This window comes from Phyllobates terribilis, unplaced genomic scaffold, assembly GCF_046119375.1.
Source record: "Phyllobates terribilis strain yellow unplaced genomic scaffold, ASM4611937v1 Scaffold_5__5_contigs__length_657084704, whole genome shotgun sequence".
Classification (NCBI taxonomy): Eukaryota; Metazoa; Chordata; class Amphibia; order Anura; family Dendrobatidae; genus Phyllobates; species Phyllobates terribilis.
The window spans coordinates 463,147,708-463,165,337 of record NW_027362765.1 but is presented as its reverse complement, the minus strand read 5'-3'; the positions used below and the strand labels follow the sequence as shown (position 1 = coordinate 463,165,337).

The window sequence follows — 17,630 nt, the reverse complement described above, 5'->3', positions numbered from 1 at the left end:
AAGGATGGACTGGAGGGGTGTGAGAGTGCTAGCAGGTAGGCCACTGAGGAGGATGTTGTAGTAGTCGAGGCGGGAGATGATGAGGGCATGCACAAGCAGTTTAGTAGATTTAGGGTTGAGGAAAGGACGGATTCTGGAAATATTTTTGAGCTGGAGGCGACAGGAGGTGGCGAGAGCTTGGGTGTGGGGTTTGAAGGACAGGGCAGAGTCAAGGGTTACTCCGAGGCAGTGGATTGTCGGTACAGGGGAAAGATATGCGAGATGGGGGTAAGATGATGAGTTCAGTTTTGTCCACATTGAGCTTGAGGAAGCAGGAGGAGAAGGAGGATATGGCTGCTAGACATGATGGGCACTTTACCAAGCAATAATGCACTTTTAATGAGGAAGTTGAAAATCAACTTAACCTGAACACCATCTGTGGGGAGAGAGTTGGGAGGCCCCGATACTCATTGGATGGTTAGCTGAAATTGGCGGGTTCAGCTGACTTTTCTCTAATATGTATGGCCCTTAGATGTAATAATGAATCAACCCCATTGTGCAGTATGGTTTTATAATTTTTCAACACTGAAATCTCGGTACGAACACGGTTTCCCTCTTTAGTAGTATAGTTTATATAAACTGCTAGCAGACTGATTACTTTCCTAGAATCCGTGCCACATCCTCTGCTTGTTCGGTGTCTTTGTGATTGACATAGTGGAACAGTCTTAACACTAGGGATTGTAATTTGTCCTAGAGAACTTTAGGGGAGATTACCTTCTGAGATTAAAGGGTCTCTTTGCTTTTGACAAAATAGGCTGATCACAAGGTGTTCCTCGGGTAGTACACCTATCGATTCAACTATTATCTACAGGGAAACATGGCAGCAAGTGTATAATTTCTCTACAATGGTACCACAGAGGAACAAAAATCATTACACCATGCCCATTGAAATCAATGTCGACCCACTTAATGCATGGAATTTTGTGGTCCCACAGCAACAGAAACATTATAGCTGCTCCCTCAGTCTCGGTTATTTCTGGATGATGTGTTTCCATAAACTGATTCCGGTAGCAAGTAACAAAATATGGATGAAAACTCTGGAGTAAACACTTATTTGAAGCAGTGCAGGATGACTGCAAAGTAAGAATGTTCTCATGGCAAATTCTCAATGATTTTTCTGGCAGGTCGATGTACACTGTTTTGTAATAATAAATATGCTGAGGATTTTTTCTATATATTTTTTACTCCACCCAGAGCATGTATAAAGCATTCACTTGCATTGTGTCACGGGGATACCGCAACAGACAGGGGCCAGAAGATCACGGTGTCTGATTTCATGAACTCATGCACTGGTTAGAAGTACTTCATCCATCTTATTAAACAGTGCGGGTATTTTGCTGGCTGCCAGTGCAAGGGTTAATCTGTTCAATTGAAGCTCCTGAAGCTTTCCTACCTGGATTGTCTCAGCTGTTCAGTGTTGACCACTCCCCTCTGCTATATACTCTGCCTCTGTCACTAAAAAATAGCCAGTGTTAGTTCTTACTGCCTGGTTAGGAGTTGGAGGTGTAGTTCATGGTTGGAGTTTGGAGATTTGTTCAGGAGATTGTTGCTTGGAGTTTTGTTTATGTGCTCATCCTCTATTTGGTTTCTCCATTCTTTAACTCCCCTGTGTTCCACTCTGTTTGGTGAGTGTATTTTGTATGATAGTTATTTTCATTCATCAGTGTCTGTCTTCCCTTGTTTGTCTGGTTAGTATTATCCTATATACTTTTGCTTTCCACCTCTGAGTGGGGGAGGGGACAGATGAGGGTTGTTATAGGAGCATAGCAAGGCAGTTGACCTCGGCATCTCCACCTTTAGGAGTAATCCAGGGGACAGGGATAGACTAGGGCACCCCTAGTTCTAGGCACCTGGTTAGCGCCCACAGTCCCAAGGCACTGCGTGACACACTGCGGAACCTTATCGGTTTCTGTTAGGATTTAGGTGCGGAATCCAAATCTCTAAATGTGGCCTAAACCTGTTATGCATCCTAAAGTCGCGCGACACTGAAACGGATTTGATTAAGAAATGACACGTTTTGAACCCCCCTCCATATTGTAGGTTTTATTTGTAAAATGTGACATTAAAAAATAGACAATCCAATTATATCCTGGGGGCTTTCTGTGTAGCGACTTGTTTTCTCCGCATGTCGTTCAGCTATATTTCTTGCCTGTTTCTCAGTCACAGTTCTGGCTCTGCTGAATACTTTAGCTTGAAGCAATTTAATTGCAGGGCTTTTATTCAGTGATGTGTAAAACCTAATTCAGAACTGGGAGAAAATGACAATATTACACTCAAATATTATGATGTATATCTCCCTGTACCAGGATTACTAGCTGCACAGCTTTCTTTCTTTTTTTTAAATATAGAAATGTGCCAGATTATAGGGGGAGAGCTGTCTAAATTGTAATTTTCTAAGTAAATGGTTCCTTAAAGGGGTTGTCCACTACTTGGCTATTGATTACGTATCGTAAGGGTGGTTCATGAAAATCAGATCTGTGGGTGTCCGAAAACTGCACCCGATCATCTGTCATCAGCGCCACTGGCGGTTGGATGTAGATAATACTCAGCACCACAGCCTTCCTACACTGTATCATGGCCGTTCTTGGGTACTGCATCTCATCTTCTATTAAAGTGCATAGGAGCTGAACTGCCATACCCAATAGCAGCCACTACCCAGTAAATGGGTAAGAAAAATTGATATAGACACTTATTCCTTTCCTCTACTTATTTCCTCTTTTTGAAAGCTAAGTTGTTTTTTTTCTGGCTAAGATAACAGAAAATGGATTTGTATTTTGTAACATTAAAGTCTATAGGAAACTTATCATAACAAATGAGCATCCGACATGGCATGTGTTATTGCATCCATCCTGCGCTTGCCCAGAACACTACAGGTGTTCATAGACCCCTCTAGTAAAAATGGGTCAGTTACTAATGGAATAACTACAGATGCAAAACCGAAATGAGAGTGTCCGCTTTGAAATGGATTTGTTAAAACAGAGACTTTGGATTCCATTTTGCATCTGCTTTTGCTCCAGTTAATATTTTGTTTTTATTTTTTTCCCTACTAGTGGATGTGTTAGACAGATGTCAACTGGACATGTGAAAAAAGCCTAACACTTTGTAATTATGGTTCCCCCATGGTGGTGGTGGGGGCGTTTATATGTATGTTTTTTTTTTATTAAAGCAAAGTGGGTGGTTTTGTCCTCCGTACTATGTAGCCTCCACAGGAGTTTAAAAGTTGCCCCATTAGGCAATATGGACACTATATAGGGGTGTTCTCCACTTGGGACTCCTCTGAGCTGTATCAAAAGACAGCTCTGGCATCCTCACATCGCCCATTTATTGCTTCTAGGGCCATTTTTATCTAAATGGTCGCCATGCAGAAACTACATCATCACTGCGATTAAAATATATATAATATGCGAGACGGGTTTCATGAATTCTTTGGAATCCTGGGGGAACCGTTACTCAGGACGAGCATAGGCTGCAGCTTCTCTCAGGCACACAATAGATTCAATTGCTGACCAGACACCTCTGGCAAGAGTCTTTTTCAACAGTTTAACAGTGGAATTTAATCTGAAGCACGGTCAGTGCAATTCAGGGACATTACAGCAACAATCTTCATTACAGTACAGTCTGAGTTTCTTGAGCAACCGGCTCCAGTGACAATACAGTAGTTTCTTCACAAGGCGCAGTATTACAGTCTCTTCAGTAGCATAGATTAGATCTCTTCGCAGCATACTTCTATGCATACACAACCACAGGCTTTTCCTTCACAAGGACACAATAGTACACAGCATTCTTTATCCTGCATGGAGATGGAGGGTGGGTTTGATGAGGGAGATGATCCCTGTGACACAATTCCTTTCAATCCTTATCTTCCTGCCCGATAATACTCTGCACTGTTAGTTCAGGGAGTTTATCTCCTGATCTGAATCCTGTTCAGTTGTCTTCTGTCAGATCCAGATAACACACCACCACCTTTCTCTTCGGCTTCAGCCAGACTACAATAACAAGTTCCCCACAATCCCCCTTGGGGCTCTGCTAAAACACTCACTGTCTCCTGTGACCGTATTAACCCCTCAAGTTGCTGGATGTTTCTGAAGCACAACACTTCCTGTCTCCTGTGCTTGTGTTATTTGTAACAGTTGCTGGATGCTTTGGAAGCAACAGCACTACTTCTGCATGTCACATCTCTATATACATTATAATATATACTATTATTTTTTATCAATTATTTTTAAAGTGCTTTTCTCCAGAGCGATGTTCAGCTATGGTGATGACCTTACATAATGTTCTTTGTTATTTGAGAACATTTGGACTGGAGCACTTAGCATTCAGTGCAGCAGTGAAATGTGACATTTGTCGGTTTCCTTGTTTTCTAGGTACGCTGGATGATGTATTGGATTGTTTTTGCCCTTTACACTGTGACAGAAACATTAGCGGATTTAACAATATCCTGGTAAGTTCCCATAATTACTTGACTAACGTGCTTTAGACAACTGCCTATTGCTTTGGTGCACAGTATGGTTTCATGGTGCCTATTCTATTGACTAAGATGACATTGGGGGGACTATATTATTATTACCCCAATGCTGGTGTTCTGGCTTAAAAAACTTGTATATTGTGCAATAATTTATGATTTATTTATTTTTGTTGCTTTTTTTCTGATGCTCACTCTACTTTCCTAACAAAGTGGGCCATGCTTAATGGAAGGGAGCAATCCAATGGGTATCTCTGGTCTTGATCACACTCCTCCTCTCTGGTCCCAAACACCATCCTCCTTCCCGCCTTAATGTGGATGCCGCATCCTATGTCCCCCAATCGTGTTCTTGTGCAGGAGAATTTCGCTGTGCCCTCAGTATGACTGAACATAGTACTGTAATGCGCATGAACTGGGAGAGTGCTAATGACCCTGGCGTTAAGTCTGCACATGCGTATTACAGCACTTTGCTGAGAGAGAAGTACACCTGCGCAGGAGCACGATTAGGATACACTGAGTGGATGACATAGGACACGTCATCCACATGAAGCAGGGAAGGAAGACAGCGTTTGCAACCAAAGGAGAGGCGTCGCATTAAGATCAGAGATGCCCATCGGACCGGACTGTGCGGAGGCATTATAAGATATTTTTGGGCTATACAGTGGGGGTTTGAGATTCATATACAGTGGTGTGAAAAAAATTGTTTCCCCCTTCCTGATTGCTTATTCTTTTGCATGTTTGTCACACTTAAATGTTTCAGATCACAAAACAAATTTAAATATTAGACAAAGATGACACAAGTAAATGCAAAATGCAGTTCTTAAATGAAGGTCTTTATTATTAAAGCACACTTGTCAGCAGGATACATACACGGTCAGGTGGGCGCCGTTACACTGATTAATATGATACCTTGGTTGATGAAATCTGTCCTGTGGTTCTTGTGTAATCTTTACTTTCAGTTTGGAGATAATGAAATGCTTGTGCTTCGGGGTGGCCTGTGGGGGGCGCTCTATCTGGTGCTGTGCTTACATATTCATCTGTGTGCTCTTATGACAGCTCACAGTGCCTTCACTGACCTGCCTCCTATTTTACATAATGCATCTAGTAGTGCGGGGCTAGGTAAAATAGGAGACAGGTCAGTGACTGCACAGTGAGCTGTCATAAGAGCATACAGATGAATATGTAAGCAGAGCACCAGATAGAGCGCCCCCCACAGGCCGCCCCGGAGCACGAGCATATCATTATCTCCAAACTGAAAGTAAAGATTACACAAGAACCACAGGACTGATTTCATCAACCAAGGTATCATATTAATCAGTGTACTGTCGCCCACCTGACAGTGTGTGTAGTTTACGGAGCACAATCCTGCTGACAGGTGCGCTTTAAGGGAAAAAGAAATCCAAACCTGTGTGAAAAAGTGATTACCCACTAAACCTAATAACTGGCTGGGCCACCCGCAGCAGCAACAACTGTAATCAAGCATTTTCAATAACTGGCAATGAGTCTTTTACAACGCTCTGGATGAGTTTTGGCCCACTCATCTTTAAAAATGGTTGTAATTCAGCCACATTGAAGGGTTTCCGAACATGAACTGCCTTTTTAAGGTCATGCCACAGCATCTCAATTGGATTAAGGTCAGGACTTTGATTAGGCTACTCTAAAGTCTTAATTTTGTTTTTCTTAAGCCATTCAGAGGTGGACTTGCTTGCGTGTTTTGGATCATTGTCCTGCTGCGTAACCCAAGTGCGCTTCAGCTTGAGGTCACAAACAGATGGCTGGACATTCTCCTTCAGGATTTTTGGTAGAGAGCAGAATTCATGGTTCCATTTACCGCAGCAAGTCTTCCAGGTTTTGAGGCAGCAAAGCAGCCCCAGACCATCACACTACCACCACCATATTTTACTGTTGGTATTATGTTCCTTTTGTCAAATGCTGTGTTACTTCTACGCCAGATGTAATGGGACATACACCTTCCAAAAAGTTAAACTTTTGTCTCTTCAGGCCACAGAATATTCTCACAAAAGTCTTGCCAATCATCAAGATGTTTTCTGGCAAAACTGAGACGAGCCTTTGTTTTTTTTGCTCAGCGGTGGTTTTCGTCTTGGAACTCTGCCATGCATGCCATTTTTGCCCAGTCTCTTTCTTATACTGGAGTCATGAACACGGACCTTAACTGAGGCCTGCAGCTCTTTGGATGTTGTTGTGGGGTCTTTTGTGACCTCTTGGTTGAGTTGTTTCTGCGCTCTTGGGGTAATTTTGGTCGGCCGGATATTCCTGGGATGGTTCACCACTGTTCCATGTTTTCGCCATTTGTGGATAATGGCTCTCACTGTGGTTCGCTGGAGTCCCAAAGCTTTAGAAATGGCTTTATAATCTTTTCCAGACTGATAAATCTCAATTCCTTTGTTTCTCATTTGTTCTTGAATTTCTTTGGATCGCAGCATGATGTCTAGCTTTTGAGGATCTTTTGATTTACTTCCCTTTGTCAGGCAGGTTCTATTAAAGTGATTTCTTGATTGAGAACAGGTGTGACAGTAATCAGGCCTTTGTGTGGCTAGGGAAATTGAACTCCTCTTAGATGTGATAAACCACAGCTAAAATCACTTTTTCACACAAGGCCCTGTAGGTTTGGATTTCTTTTTCCCTTAGTAATAAAGACCTTCATTTAAAAACTCCATTTTGTGTTTACTTGTGTTATCTTTGTCAAGTATTTAAAAATATAATAATTCATGCTGGGCCAATGACCAAATGAAGTTAAGTAGATGTAATAAATAAAATAAATATGATTTTTATTGAAGAATAAATTGGATTAAAAAGAGGTTCTTAAAAATTGTTTTTAAAAATAGATGCTAGTAAAATACAGGGTATGGCATATATTTCATTGTATGGTGGTTGCCTCGATGGATCCCTGTTTAGGGCTTTGTGTCGTTCGTCCCCTAGTGGAAAAGGAGAGAGAATAGGAGTGAGCTTGCCTATTTCGTGACAGGGTGGGTATTTACGTACAGGCTACACTATATATAGCTGGTGGCTGAAAAGGGGAAGAGGTTTTTGGCCCTTGGGGGCTGGTAGGATGGTTCAGGTGATGAAAATAAAGGTGAACAGAGAGTTTAAAAGACTGCAAACACCAAGCCGGATTTTATATTGAACTGAAGAAAGTGGTTACCCAAGTATGGTAGATGAGACTGGTATTGAAGAGGGTAGCGTTCCTTAGGTCACTTCAGGTGAGATGGCGAAGTAGTGCAGGCTGCAATTAAGGTGACAAGGTTAAAGGAATAAATGCTTGTGCCTGAAAAGGAAAGGGTAGAAGGTTAACAGATACCTATTGAAAATGACACTGGCGTATGCTGAGATATCTGGGTGCTGATCCCCAGATGAGCTGAGCTTATAACGAGGGCCTCTGGTGGTTGGAGTGACTGTTTGTCACATGGACCTTATCCGGTGTAGATTACCAGAGGAATATGCTGCCGATGTAGCTGGTGTTTAGCGTTGGTCCCGTGTAGCAGGGGGACAGGAGTTGTAGTACTGATATCAATGTGGAGGTGTAGAGCAGCGCTCTCAGTACCCTGTGAGTACGTGGAGATCGTGCCTGCGGTGCGGCGGTGGCGTATGTGTGATGAACGGCGTCCTGCCGTGTTGAGATGAAGGTTTTTGGTAAGGAGGCTTACTTACAGGCTTGGAGCAGGAGCCGCGGTGTGACCTTGGGTCCTGTGCGGAGGAGCTTAGTCCCGGCCAGTGACTCTCGCTCCTGGCAGCTGCTTTTTCGCAGCAGGTCCTACTGACCTACCTACTAAGCGCCTCTATTCCCATATATCCCACATTCAAAGTGTGACAAACATGCAAAAGAATAAGAAATCAGGAAGGGGGCAAACACTTTTTTACACGACTGTACATCTTCCTAGCATACTGTAAAACAGGCGGTAAAGGTGGTGATAGTACTTGATATTGTGAAAATCTGATGACCGGTTCCCTTTAAGAATGGCGTACAAAAGTATGGTCCTAATAAACTCTCTCCCCTCCTCCTCAGTGCTTTTTAAGTCTGATAGATGTAAGCAAGTTACTATAGTAACTTACTTATATCTATCAGACTGAAAAAGCTCACAAAGCTGTAAGAGAGGGAACAAACCTTTTATTTTCCCGGCATAGAGGCCCCTCTGTTTCTTCTTTCTTTCATTGTCCTTGGCACCGTGCCCCTCCTGACCTGGCACTGTGTAGGAACTACAGCACAACAATGTCCACTTAATTGAACATAATTGCAACCCAGGGATTAAGTGCTTGGCATCTTCATTCAAGGTATCAAGGTCAGACCCTATCGATATGTCGTCAGTGTCTACGGTAGACTAGCCATTTCAAGTCTAATCTCTAGTGTCTGTGGGTGACGTGCAAATATCCAGAATCTTATGGACATATACAGGTGCTTCTCACTAAATTAGAATATCATCAAAAAGTTAATTTGTTTCAGTTCTTCAATACAAAAAGTGAAACTCATATATTATATAGAGTCGTTACAAACATAGTGATCTATTTCAAGTGTTTATTTCTGCTAATGTTGATGATTATGGCTTACAGCCAGTGAAAACACAAAAATCATTATCTCAGTAAATTAAAATAATTAACAAAAAACACCTGCAAAGGCTTCCTAAGCGTTTAAAAAGGTCCCTTTAGTCTGTTTCAGTAGGCTCCACAATCATGGCGAAGATTGGTGAGTTGACAGATGTCCAGAAGGCAGTCATTGACACACTCCACAAGGTCCCAGAGTTCCAATTGTCATTTGGAAATCAAGGTCTCAGAGTCTGGAGGAAGAGTGGAGAGGCCACAATCCAAGCTGCTTGAGGTCCAGTGTGAAGTTTCCACAATCAGTGATGGTTTGGGGAGCCATGTCATCTGCTGGTGTAGGTCCACTGTGTTTTATCAAGACCAAAGTCAGCGCAGCCGTCTACCAGGACATTTTAGAGCACTTCATGCTTCCCTCTGCCGACAAGCTTTTTGGAGATGGAAATTTCATTCTCCAGCAGGACTTGGCCCCTGTCCACACTGCCAAAAGTACCAATACCTGGTTTACACACAACAGTATCACTGTGCTTGATTGGCCAGCAAACTCGCCTGACCTTAACCCCATAGAGAATCTATAGGGTATTGTCAACAGGAAGATTAGAAACACCAGACCCAACAATGCAGACGAGCTGAAGGCTGCTATCAAAGCAACCTGGGCTTCCATAACACCTCAGCAGTGCCACAGGCTGATCCCTCCATGCCACATTGCCGCATTGATGCAGTAATTGATGCAAAAGGAGCCCCGACCAAGTATTGAGTGCATTTACTGAACATACATTTCAGTAGGCCAACATTTCGGATTTTAAAAACATTTTCAAGCTGTTATAAAGTATTCTAATTCACTGAGATAATGACTTTTGTGTCTTCATTGGCTGTAAGCCATAATCGCCAACATTAACAGAAATAAACACTTGAAATAGATCACTCTGTGTGTAATGACTCTATATAATGAGTTTCACTTTTTGTATTGAACTGAAATAAATGTAACTTTTTGATGATATTCTAATTTAGTGAGATGCATCCATATTCACACTGTGTATTAGTACACTTGACTGGTACTTCCGATCAAGCAAAGTAGAGGCAACAAAAAGGCCAGCGTTCTCCTCTCCATAATAAATATATCTTTAGAAATTAAGTGAACTTTTTAGGGTGTGTAAGATTTCTACTCACTCGGTGGCGTTTTTAGGTAGGCACGGGAAGCAGTTTCAGTAAATCGTCCAGGCTAGTTTATTAAAACCTCTCAGGATAACAAAACAAAATAGCCTTTTCGGGCACAAAGTGAAAACATAAAGTAAATGGTCCTAATGTGGGTTAGTGTACAGCTCTTTAGTCCTCAGCAAAGACAGACCCCACTGGAGGTGTGCACACCTCCACTCAGACAGTGAATGAGACAGCTTTTCTCCTTTTTATCTGCTGTACCACGCCCCGAGGTAGGGATATGTGAGCAGCCAGTCCTACCCATCTCTTTGACTGCTCGTAAACCTGGCCCTGACAGGCCCTATCAACACTATACCTGCTGGAGTCTGCTTTTCCCAGCTTGCATCACAAAGGCTACCAACCTTGATGATACATATTTCCCGTCGAGGACCTGTCCGGTGGCCATCTTCTAAAACTGATCTATATTGGAGGTGTTGTTTGGAGCCTAAATTTCACATTGCATGGTACTTGATAGTGCAACATGCTCCTCATTGTCTATTTTTCCTATCAGTGGGGTTCATCCGGTTCTAATGGTATCTATCTTGGGAGCAGTCTAGCGATATGTCATGTTTTCTGTTATAAACAGGGAGGAGTACACGTAGAGCACCACAATACTGCTGAGCCACAGATCAAAGTCTTTATCATAGTCCCATTCAGCCTAATGGCATTTATCAAGGTCTTATGAGGCTGCACAAATGGTTGGCGCACCTCTAACTTAGAGAATTTCAGCTCAAGCAATGATGTTTTCTATATTTACATGGTGAAGGGTTTGGACCTAGGCCTACAACACATTCCCCATCAATGCGTTCACATGGCTGGTGAGATGCAGGGTATGATTACTTAAGTTGCTGAATAATTTGAAACTCACCCCCTGTTGAATAATGGGGGTCTCCATGTTAATCTGTTTGCCCGGGGGAGCTGTATTCTGCAGAGCAGGATTTAAGTTTTGCTACCCACTAAAAAGAAAATATTTTTATATAGAAGGAAGGTCTCACCGGCTCCTTTTACACATACAGAGATGTATTGTATTCCCTTCCAGGACACGTACGAAGGTTTAGAAATTCTATCCAGCATTTGTTTCCATAAGTACAGGACACATAACACACACCCTCCCTGGTCTTCCTGGGGCCGGCATCATACATGAAAAACAGATTTGGCAGCGGACCCCAATACATAATTGATTTCATGTGTCCTTCTTCCTGCCAGGACTGTGTTTCACAATGTTGAGCATGGAGCCAGAATACACGGAGAGCTCTGAATGTTTTATTTATCCATGGGCGTACATTTCCACTTATACAGGCAGACTTCACACGGGATGTTTACCGCTTCTTCTACTGTACATCAAGTTCTCTACGCAGGTCGACTTTTTCTAATTTACAGTATGTATACGTTAAGGACAAAATGTGGATAATGAAAAGCAGAGTGTTGGGAATTATCCAAAAATAATATTTACATGTCTTTATGGAGGTTATGGATATGACTTATGGAAGGCTTTTAGCAAAGCCCCATTATTTTGAACCACTTCCATTGACATAAAGGGAGTAAGGGTATAAAGCCGAAGAAGCGAGAGATCGCAGATCTGAGCAGTTTATGAAGCTATTTTTGTAATTATTCTGCAGTGGAGTTCACTTTGTATTAATATGTTTATAAATCAAAAATCTAATTCATTGGTTTACATTAAATACGCACCTAACGTGGTATATTTGTGTACACTGCCTATGACCTAGGAGACTCGGAATTCCCCATGAGGGCCTCACATTATAAGTAATGTCCTCCTGTTTGCAGCGAAGAATTGGCCTCCATTATATCTTTTGGGAGCTATATCATCTGTTCACTATGATGGAAGTCAACCGAACATCTCTGCATCAGTGACGGTCAGTGCAGTGGGACTTTCACGAATTAAAAAAGCAAGAAAAAACCAGGCTAGGCCAGATATCCCCCTGCACGGTGTACAGACAAAACTGGGGAACCTGGAGAATGCCCAAACACAGCCCCCCTTTGCTGCCCATTGCCTACCACAATGCAATGTGTATCAAAAAAAATGTGTTGCACTTGAAAAGCTTCAGTAAATATAATTGTTCACTTCTGTTGTAAATTGGCAGGATGTTTTTTTTGGGGGGAAAAATATGCATCCTGTTGGTTGTGTCTTCGAGCTTCAGAGACTGTTGTTTGAGGTTCATAGTAATGAATGGGCACCACATCTTAAGAAAGACATGAAGAAACTGGAGCAAGTTCAGAGAAGAACAACCAAAATGGGGAACAGTCTGCAAACAATGTCCTATGAGGAACGGTTAGAGGATTTGGGAATGTTTAGCTTACAAAAGAGAGGAGACTTAATAGCTATCTACAAATATCTCAAGGGCTGTCACACTGTAGAGGTGTCAGACGGAGAAGATACAGATTAGATATTAGAAAAAACTTTTTTAGAGAGGGTGATCAATAAGAGAAACAGGCGGCCACAAGAGGCGGTGAGTTCTCCTTCAATGGAAGTCTCCAAACAGAGGCTGGACAGACCTCTGTCTGAGATGGTTTAGTGAATCCTGCAATGAGCAGGGGGTTGGACATGATGACCCTGGAGGTCCCCTCCAACTCTAACAATCTATGATTCTATGATGGTTGGTAAAAGCCTATCGCCCTTAGAGAAGAATGGAATATTTGAGCAGTTAGTAATGGGTCGATAAAGATCCAAGTCTATGGGGCAACTTCATTAAAGCATTCCAGAAAAGTAGCGTAAAATTTTTGAAAATTGTTTAAAAATTTGCCCAATGGAGACTTGTGCAAAAGTTTTGCATCTTGCAAAATTTTTTGGATACTTTTGACATTTTTTTGCCAGTTTGAATCATTTCAGCGGAAGTGGGGAGTGGTTATGCCCACCCATCAAATGTGCTGGTGTTTTGTATGGTCATAAGTGCTACTCTAGTCTCTAACAGGAGTAGCATTTCTGGTATGGCACACGGGCGCACTCAGAAGAGGCGCTGGATCCATTAAGTGGCATTCGCTTCTTTATGAAAAAGGTGCCTACTACTCCAGCAAGACCGGTGGAATGCGAGCCTGCACTATTTTTTTTTTATTTATTTTGCTCACTTATATAGCGTTGGCTTCACTCTACCCACCTTCGGATGGATCAGACATCAAGAGGAAGTGAGTGGTAGTCGCTGCTCTCAATTCTTCTTGATGTTTGATTTGTCCGAAGGCTGGGAGAGTGAAGTCAACTCTGGATGGGTGCAGGGATCGCCTGACATTGTTATCCCCGAGAGAGCCAATGCCGACACGGTAGCGGAGGTGAGTATTAAGTGTTATTTTACTGGGGGAAAACACTGATTGAGAAAATGTTTTCCATGTAGTGGACAACACCTTTTAATTCTCCTCCAGAAGACAAATCAATCTCTTGGGTGCTACCTACAGAGGTAGATACCATAAAAGTCAATGTCCAACCTTTTACATTGATAAGTAGTATACTTTGTATCAACTTTCAAAGCCAGAGGGCAGAAATTAGCACAAGAGTCAATCCTTACTCAATCTATTACTTAAAAGTTTTATTTTTTTACCTACTTCTTGCAATAATATTTGGCTAGAATGAGTTGATGCCATTAGTGACAGTCAATTGTCCAAGACTCATGACCATTTTTGGCAGGATTATTATTATTATTTATTATTATTATTATTATTTTCTGAGCATTAAGTGCGATTGACATTTTAGCCTTAGAATTAATTTTTTTTATGAGGTTCTTTTATATCAGAACTTTTTTTCAATGTGTCTTCACATCCACATGAGACCAGAAACAAGAGATGAAGGAAAGAATCTGAAAATCTGACAAGTTAGGAGAACAGCCACGTCTCTCCAGGCAGTCTAGGAGACAAGGTCATCGAGCATGCCACATATAATTGGATGCCGCTCTCTGTCTCTCACAAACTCATCAAAACACGTCTGTACGCGACATAGTTCAGACTTCCAGCATGTTTTTTTTCTCCTTACTGTATTCTGACTCGCTGTCCTTATCTGACCTCACATTACTTGATACTTTCAGTACCAGACACTGAACAGCGGTTCAGATAATCACAGATTTCATCTATTTTTACTCCTTGTGTAAACCATTTGGCGGTTTCATTTTTCTTTCTGTGAATTTATAGAATATATTTTCATTTTGGCTTACAAGATTGTGTATTATAAAATATAGATGGCTGGATAAAATGCTAGGAACGGGCAATGGTATCTCAGATTAATCCACATTCTGCTCTCTTCTTGCTTGTAGGTTTCCTTTGTATTACGAGTTGAAGATTGGTTTTGTAATCTGGTTATTATCTCCGTATACAAGAGGTGCCAGCTTGTTATATCGGAAGTTTTTGCACCCTCTTCTTTCCAAAAAAGAAAAGGTAAGTTGTAATCTGATGGATACAGAAAATGTGTGCGACTGTTTGCCGACAACAAAAACAACTTCTTGTTGCATGGGCCTGTACTTTATCAAATAAGCAAGATAAAGTTTTTAAAATCCCTCATCTACTTTTTAACCATTTGTAATGGTGGGTGAAAAACACTAGTTACTTTTATCATCAAATTAAAATTTGCTCCCTAAAAACCTATTTGATTCAATGCGATGAAATGCAGATGTAGCAAACTTCAACTTGACATTTAATATGATACATGCCATCTGTTTCCGTGGCATGTGATGTGTTAAATGTCATGTTAAAGTTTGCTAAATCTGCAGCCTCTGCAAAAAGTTTCTTGTATTAGGCTGTGTGCCCACTATGCGTTTTTTTAAACGTTTCCGCAGCGGCAATTCCACTGCAGAAACGCTTAAAAATCGCTTGGTTAGAAGGCCTGCCATGTTCCCCAATGATAATCCGCGTGTGCCCATGCTGCGGAAATTTGTGCTGCGGATTATCATTGTGGAAGAATCCGCAGCACTACCAATTATTTTGCGTAAGCACGGTATTTTCTCCACCACGGACGTCGGCGGTCGCATGACCCGTCACATGACTAATTGACGTCATGGCAGGTTCTTTTAGACCACCGCTAGACATCGGGGACACCGGATGGATCGGATAAGGACACCGGGGGCCATCAGAAGGTAAGTATAATATTTATTTTTTACCATTCTTTTACGGTCACACTATATAAATCCATGCTGCTTGCATGGATTTATATAGTGTGACCAAGTTGTCAAGCACTTTCCAAGTGATGCTAAAATTGCTTGGAAAGCGCTTGAGAACCCGCATGCGGAAATGCATGCAAAAACGCTTTACTTAAGCTTGTCCCTGGCAGGAAAAACGCATGTACAATCCGCATGCGTTTTTTCTGCCAGGGAGATGCAGAAATGCTCAGGAAAAATCCGGAGCATTTCTGCATCGTGGGCATTTAGCCTTACATGCTAAAATCATCTGTTCACTGTCCATTGTTCCCCCACCATCTGATATTAAAGGATTATTCCTAAATTAGTAAGTCAACCACCATAGAAAAGGGAATAACTTACTGATTGCAATTTTGAGAATGACTTTTCTGGCTCGTAAATGAAAGTCCCATAAATGACAGTGATGTCCCATAATAGCGGCATAAGGAAATGAGCGGTCTTAAAGAGCGAGATGCTTTAAAGTGTCCCTCTACACTGGGTGGTACAGTTGCACATGTGCTATCAAAAGGAATAAGACCCATGCAAGATACTCTATAGGATTGCAGAGACTTTCACCATGCACACCAAGATAGCTAAACCTACCATTTTATTAAAGATCAACCATGGATGCTGTCAGTCAGTCCTTTAAATGGTTGATCCCAATAATTTATCCCCTATCCGGCGCTGTACATTCGCTGGTATTTCCACAGACCATGAATGGAACATGGGAACCTCTTTCAAGACTGTTCTCTGCGGAGCCTGGTTCCCTTGTGCCAGAGCCTCATTCTGTAAGATCAGGACTTTAGTGGACTCCTTCCATATGTGCAGTAACAATGTTGACCATTCATTTCAAAAGATCAGCTGGTCGTCACTATTGTAAGTACACTGCTCAAAAAAATAATGGGAACACTCAAATAACACATCCTAGATCTGAATGAAATATTCTCATTGAATACTTTGTTCTGTACAAAGTTGAATGTGCTGACAACAAAATCACACAAAAATCATCAATGGAAATCAAATTTATTAATCAATGGAGGCCTGGATTTGGAGTCACCCCCAAAATTAAAGTGGAAAAACACACTACAGGCTGATCCAACTTTGATGTAATGTCCTTAAAACAAGTCAAAATGAGGCTCAGTATTGTGTGTGGCCTCCACGTGCCTGTATGACCTCCCTACAATGCCTGGGCATACTCCTGCTGAGGTTTCGGATGGTCTCCTGTGGGATCTCCTCCCAAACCAGGAGTTGGCGGATTCTTTAGTCCAGGACAGTCTATGGTGCAATGTGACGTTGGTGGATGGAGCGAGACATGATGTCCCAGATATGCTCAATCGGATTCAGGTCTGGGGAACGGGCGGGCCAGTCCATAGCTTCAATGCCTTCATCTTGCAGGAACTGCTGACACACTCCAGCCACATGAGGTCTGGCATTGTCCTGCATTAGGAGGAACCCAGGGCCAACCGCACCAGCATGTGGTCTCACAAGGGTTCTGAGGATCTCATCTCGGTACCTAATGGCAGTCAGGCTACCTCTGGCGATCGCATGGAGGGCTGTGCGGCCCTCCAAAGAAATGTCACCCCACACCATTACTGGCCCACTGCCAAACCGGTCATGCTGAAGGATGTTGCAGGCAGCAGATCGCTCTCCATGGTGTCTCCAGACTCTGTCACGTCTGTCACATGTGCTCAGTGTGAACCTGCTTTCATCTGTGAAGAGCACAGGGCGCCAGTGGTGACTTTGCCAATCCTGGTGTTCTGTGGCAAATGCCAAGCATCCTGCACGGTGTTGGGCTTTGAGCACAACCTCCATCTGTGGACGTCAGGCCCTCATACCACCCTCATGGAGTCGGTTTCTAACCGTTTGTGCAGACACATGCATATTCGTGGCCCTCTGGAGGTCATTTTGCAGGGCTATGGCAGTACTCCTCCTGTTCCTCCTTGCACAAAGGCGGAGGTAGCGGCGCTGCTGCTGGGTTGTTGCCCTCCTACGGCCCCCTCCACCTCTCCTGGTGTACTTGCCTGTCTCCTGGTAGCGCCTCCAGCCTCTGGACACTGCGCTGACAGACATAGCAAACCTTCTTGCCACAGCTCGCATTGATGTGCCATCCTGGATGAGCTGCACTACCTGAGCAACTTCTGTGGGTTGTAGAGTGCATCTCATGCTATGAGTGTGAAAGCATAACCAACATTGAAAAGTGACCAAAACATCAGCCAGAAAGCATTGGTACTGAGATGTGGTCTGTGGTCCCCACCTGCAGAACCACTCCT

The 17,630-nt window shown here is 42.6% G+C and overlaps 1 protein-coding gene across 3 annotated transcripts in view; it reads left to right on the top strand.

Annotated features, from left to right (window-relative positions):
- REEP3 (receptor accessory protein 3) overlaps positions 1-17,630 on the top strand; it is a 181,746-nt gene that overhangs the window by 125,377 nt on the left and 38,739 nt on the right. For all 3 annotated transcript variants that reach the window (XM_073685399.1, XM_073685400.1, XM_073685398.1), the window contains 2 exons: positions 4,407-4,483; positions 14,506-14,626. In XM_073685399.1, coding sequence (XP_073541500.1) covers positions 4,416-4,483; positions 14,506-14,626 — 189 coding nt within the window. In that variant the 5' untranslated portion in view covers positions 4,407-4,415. The remainder of the gene's footprint in view (positions 1-4,406; positions 4,484-14,505; positions 14,627-17,630) is intronic.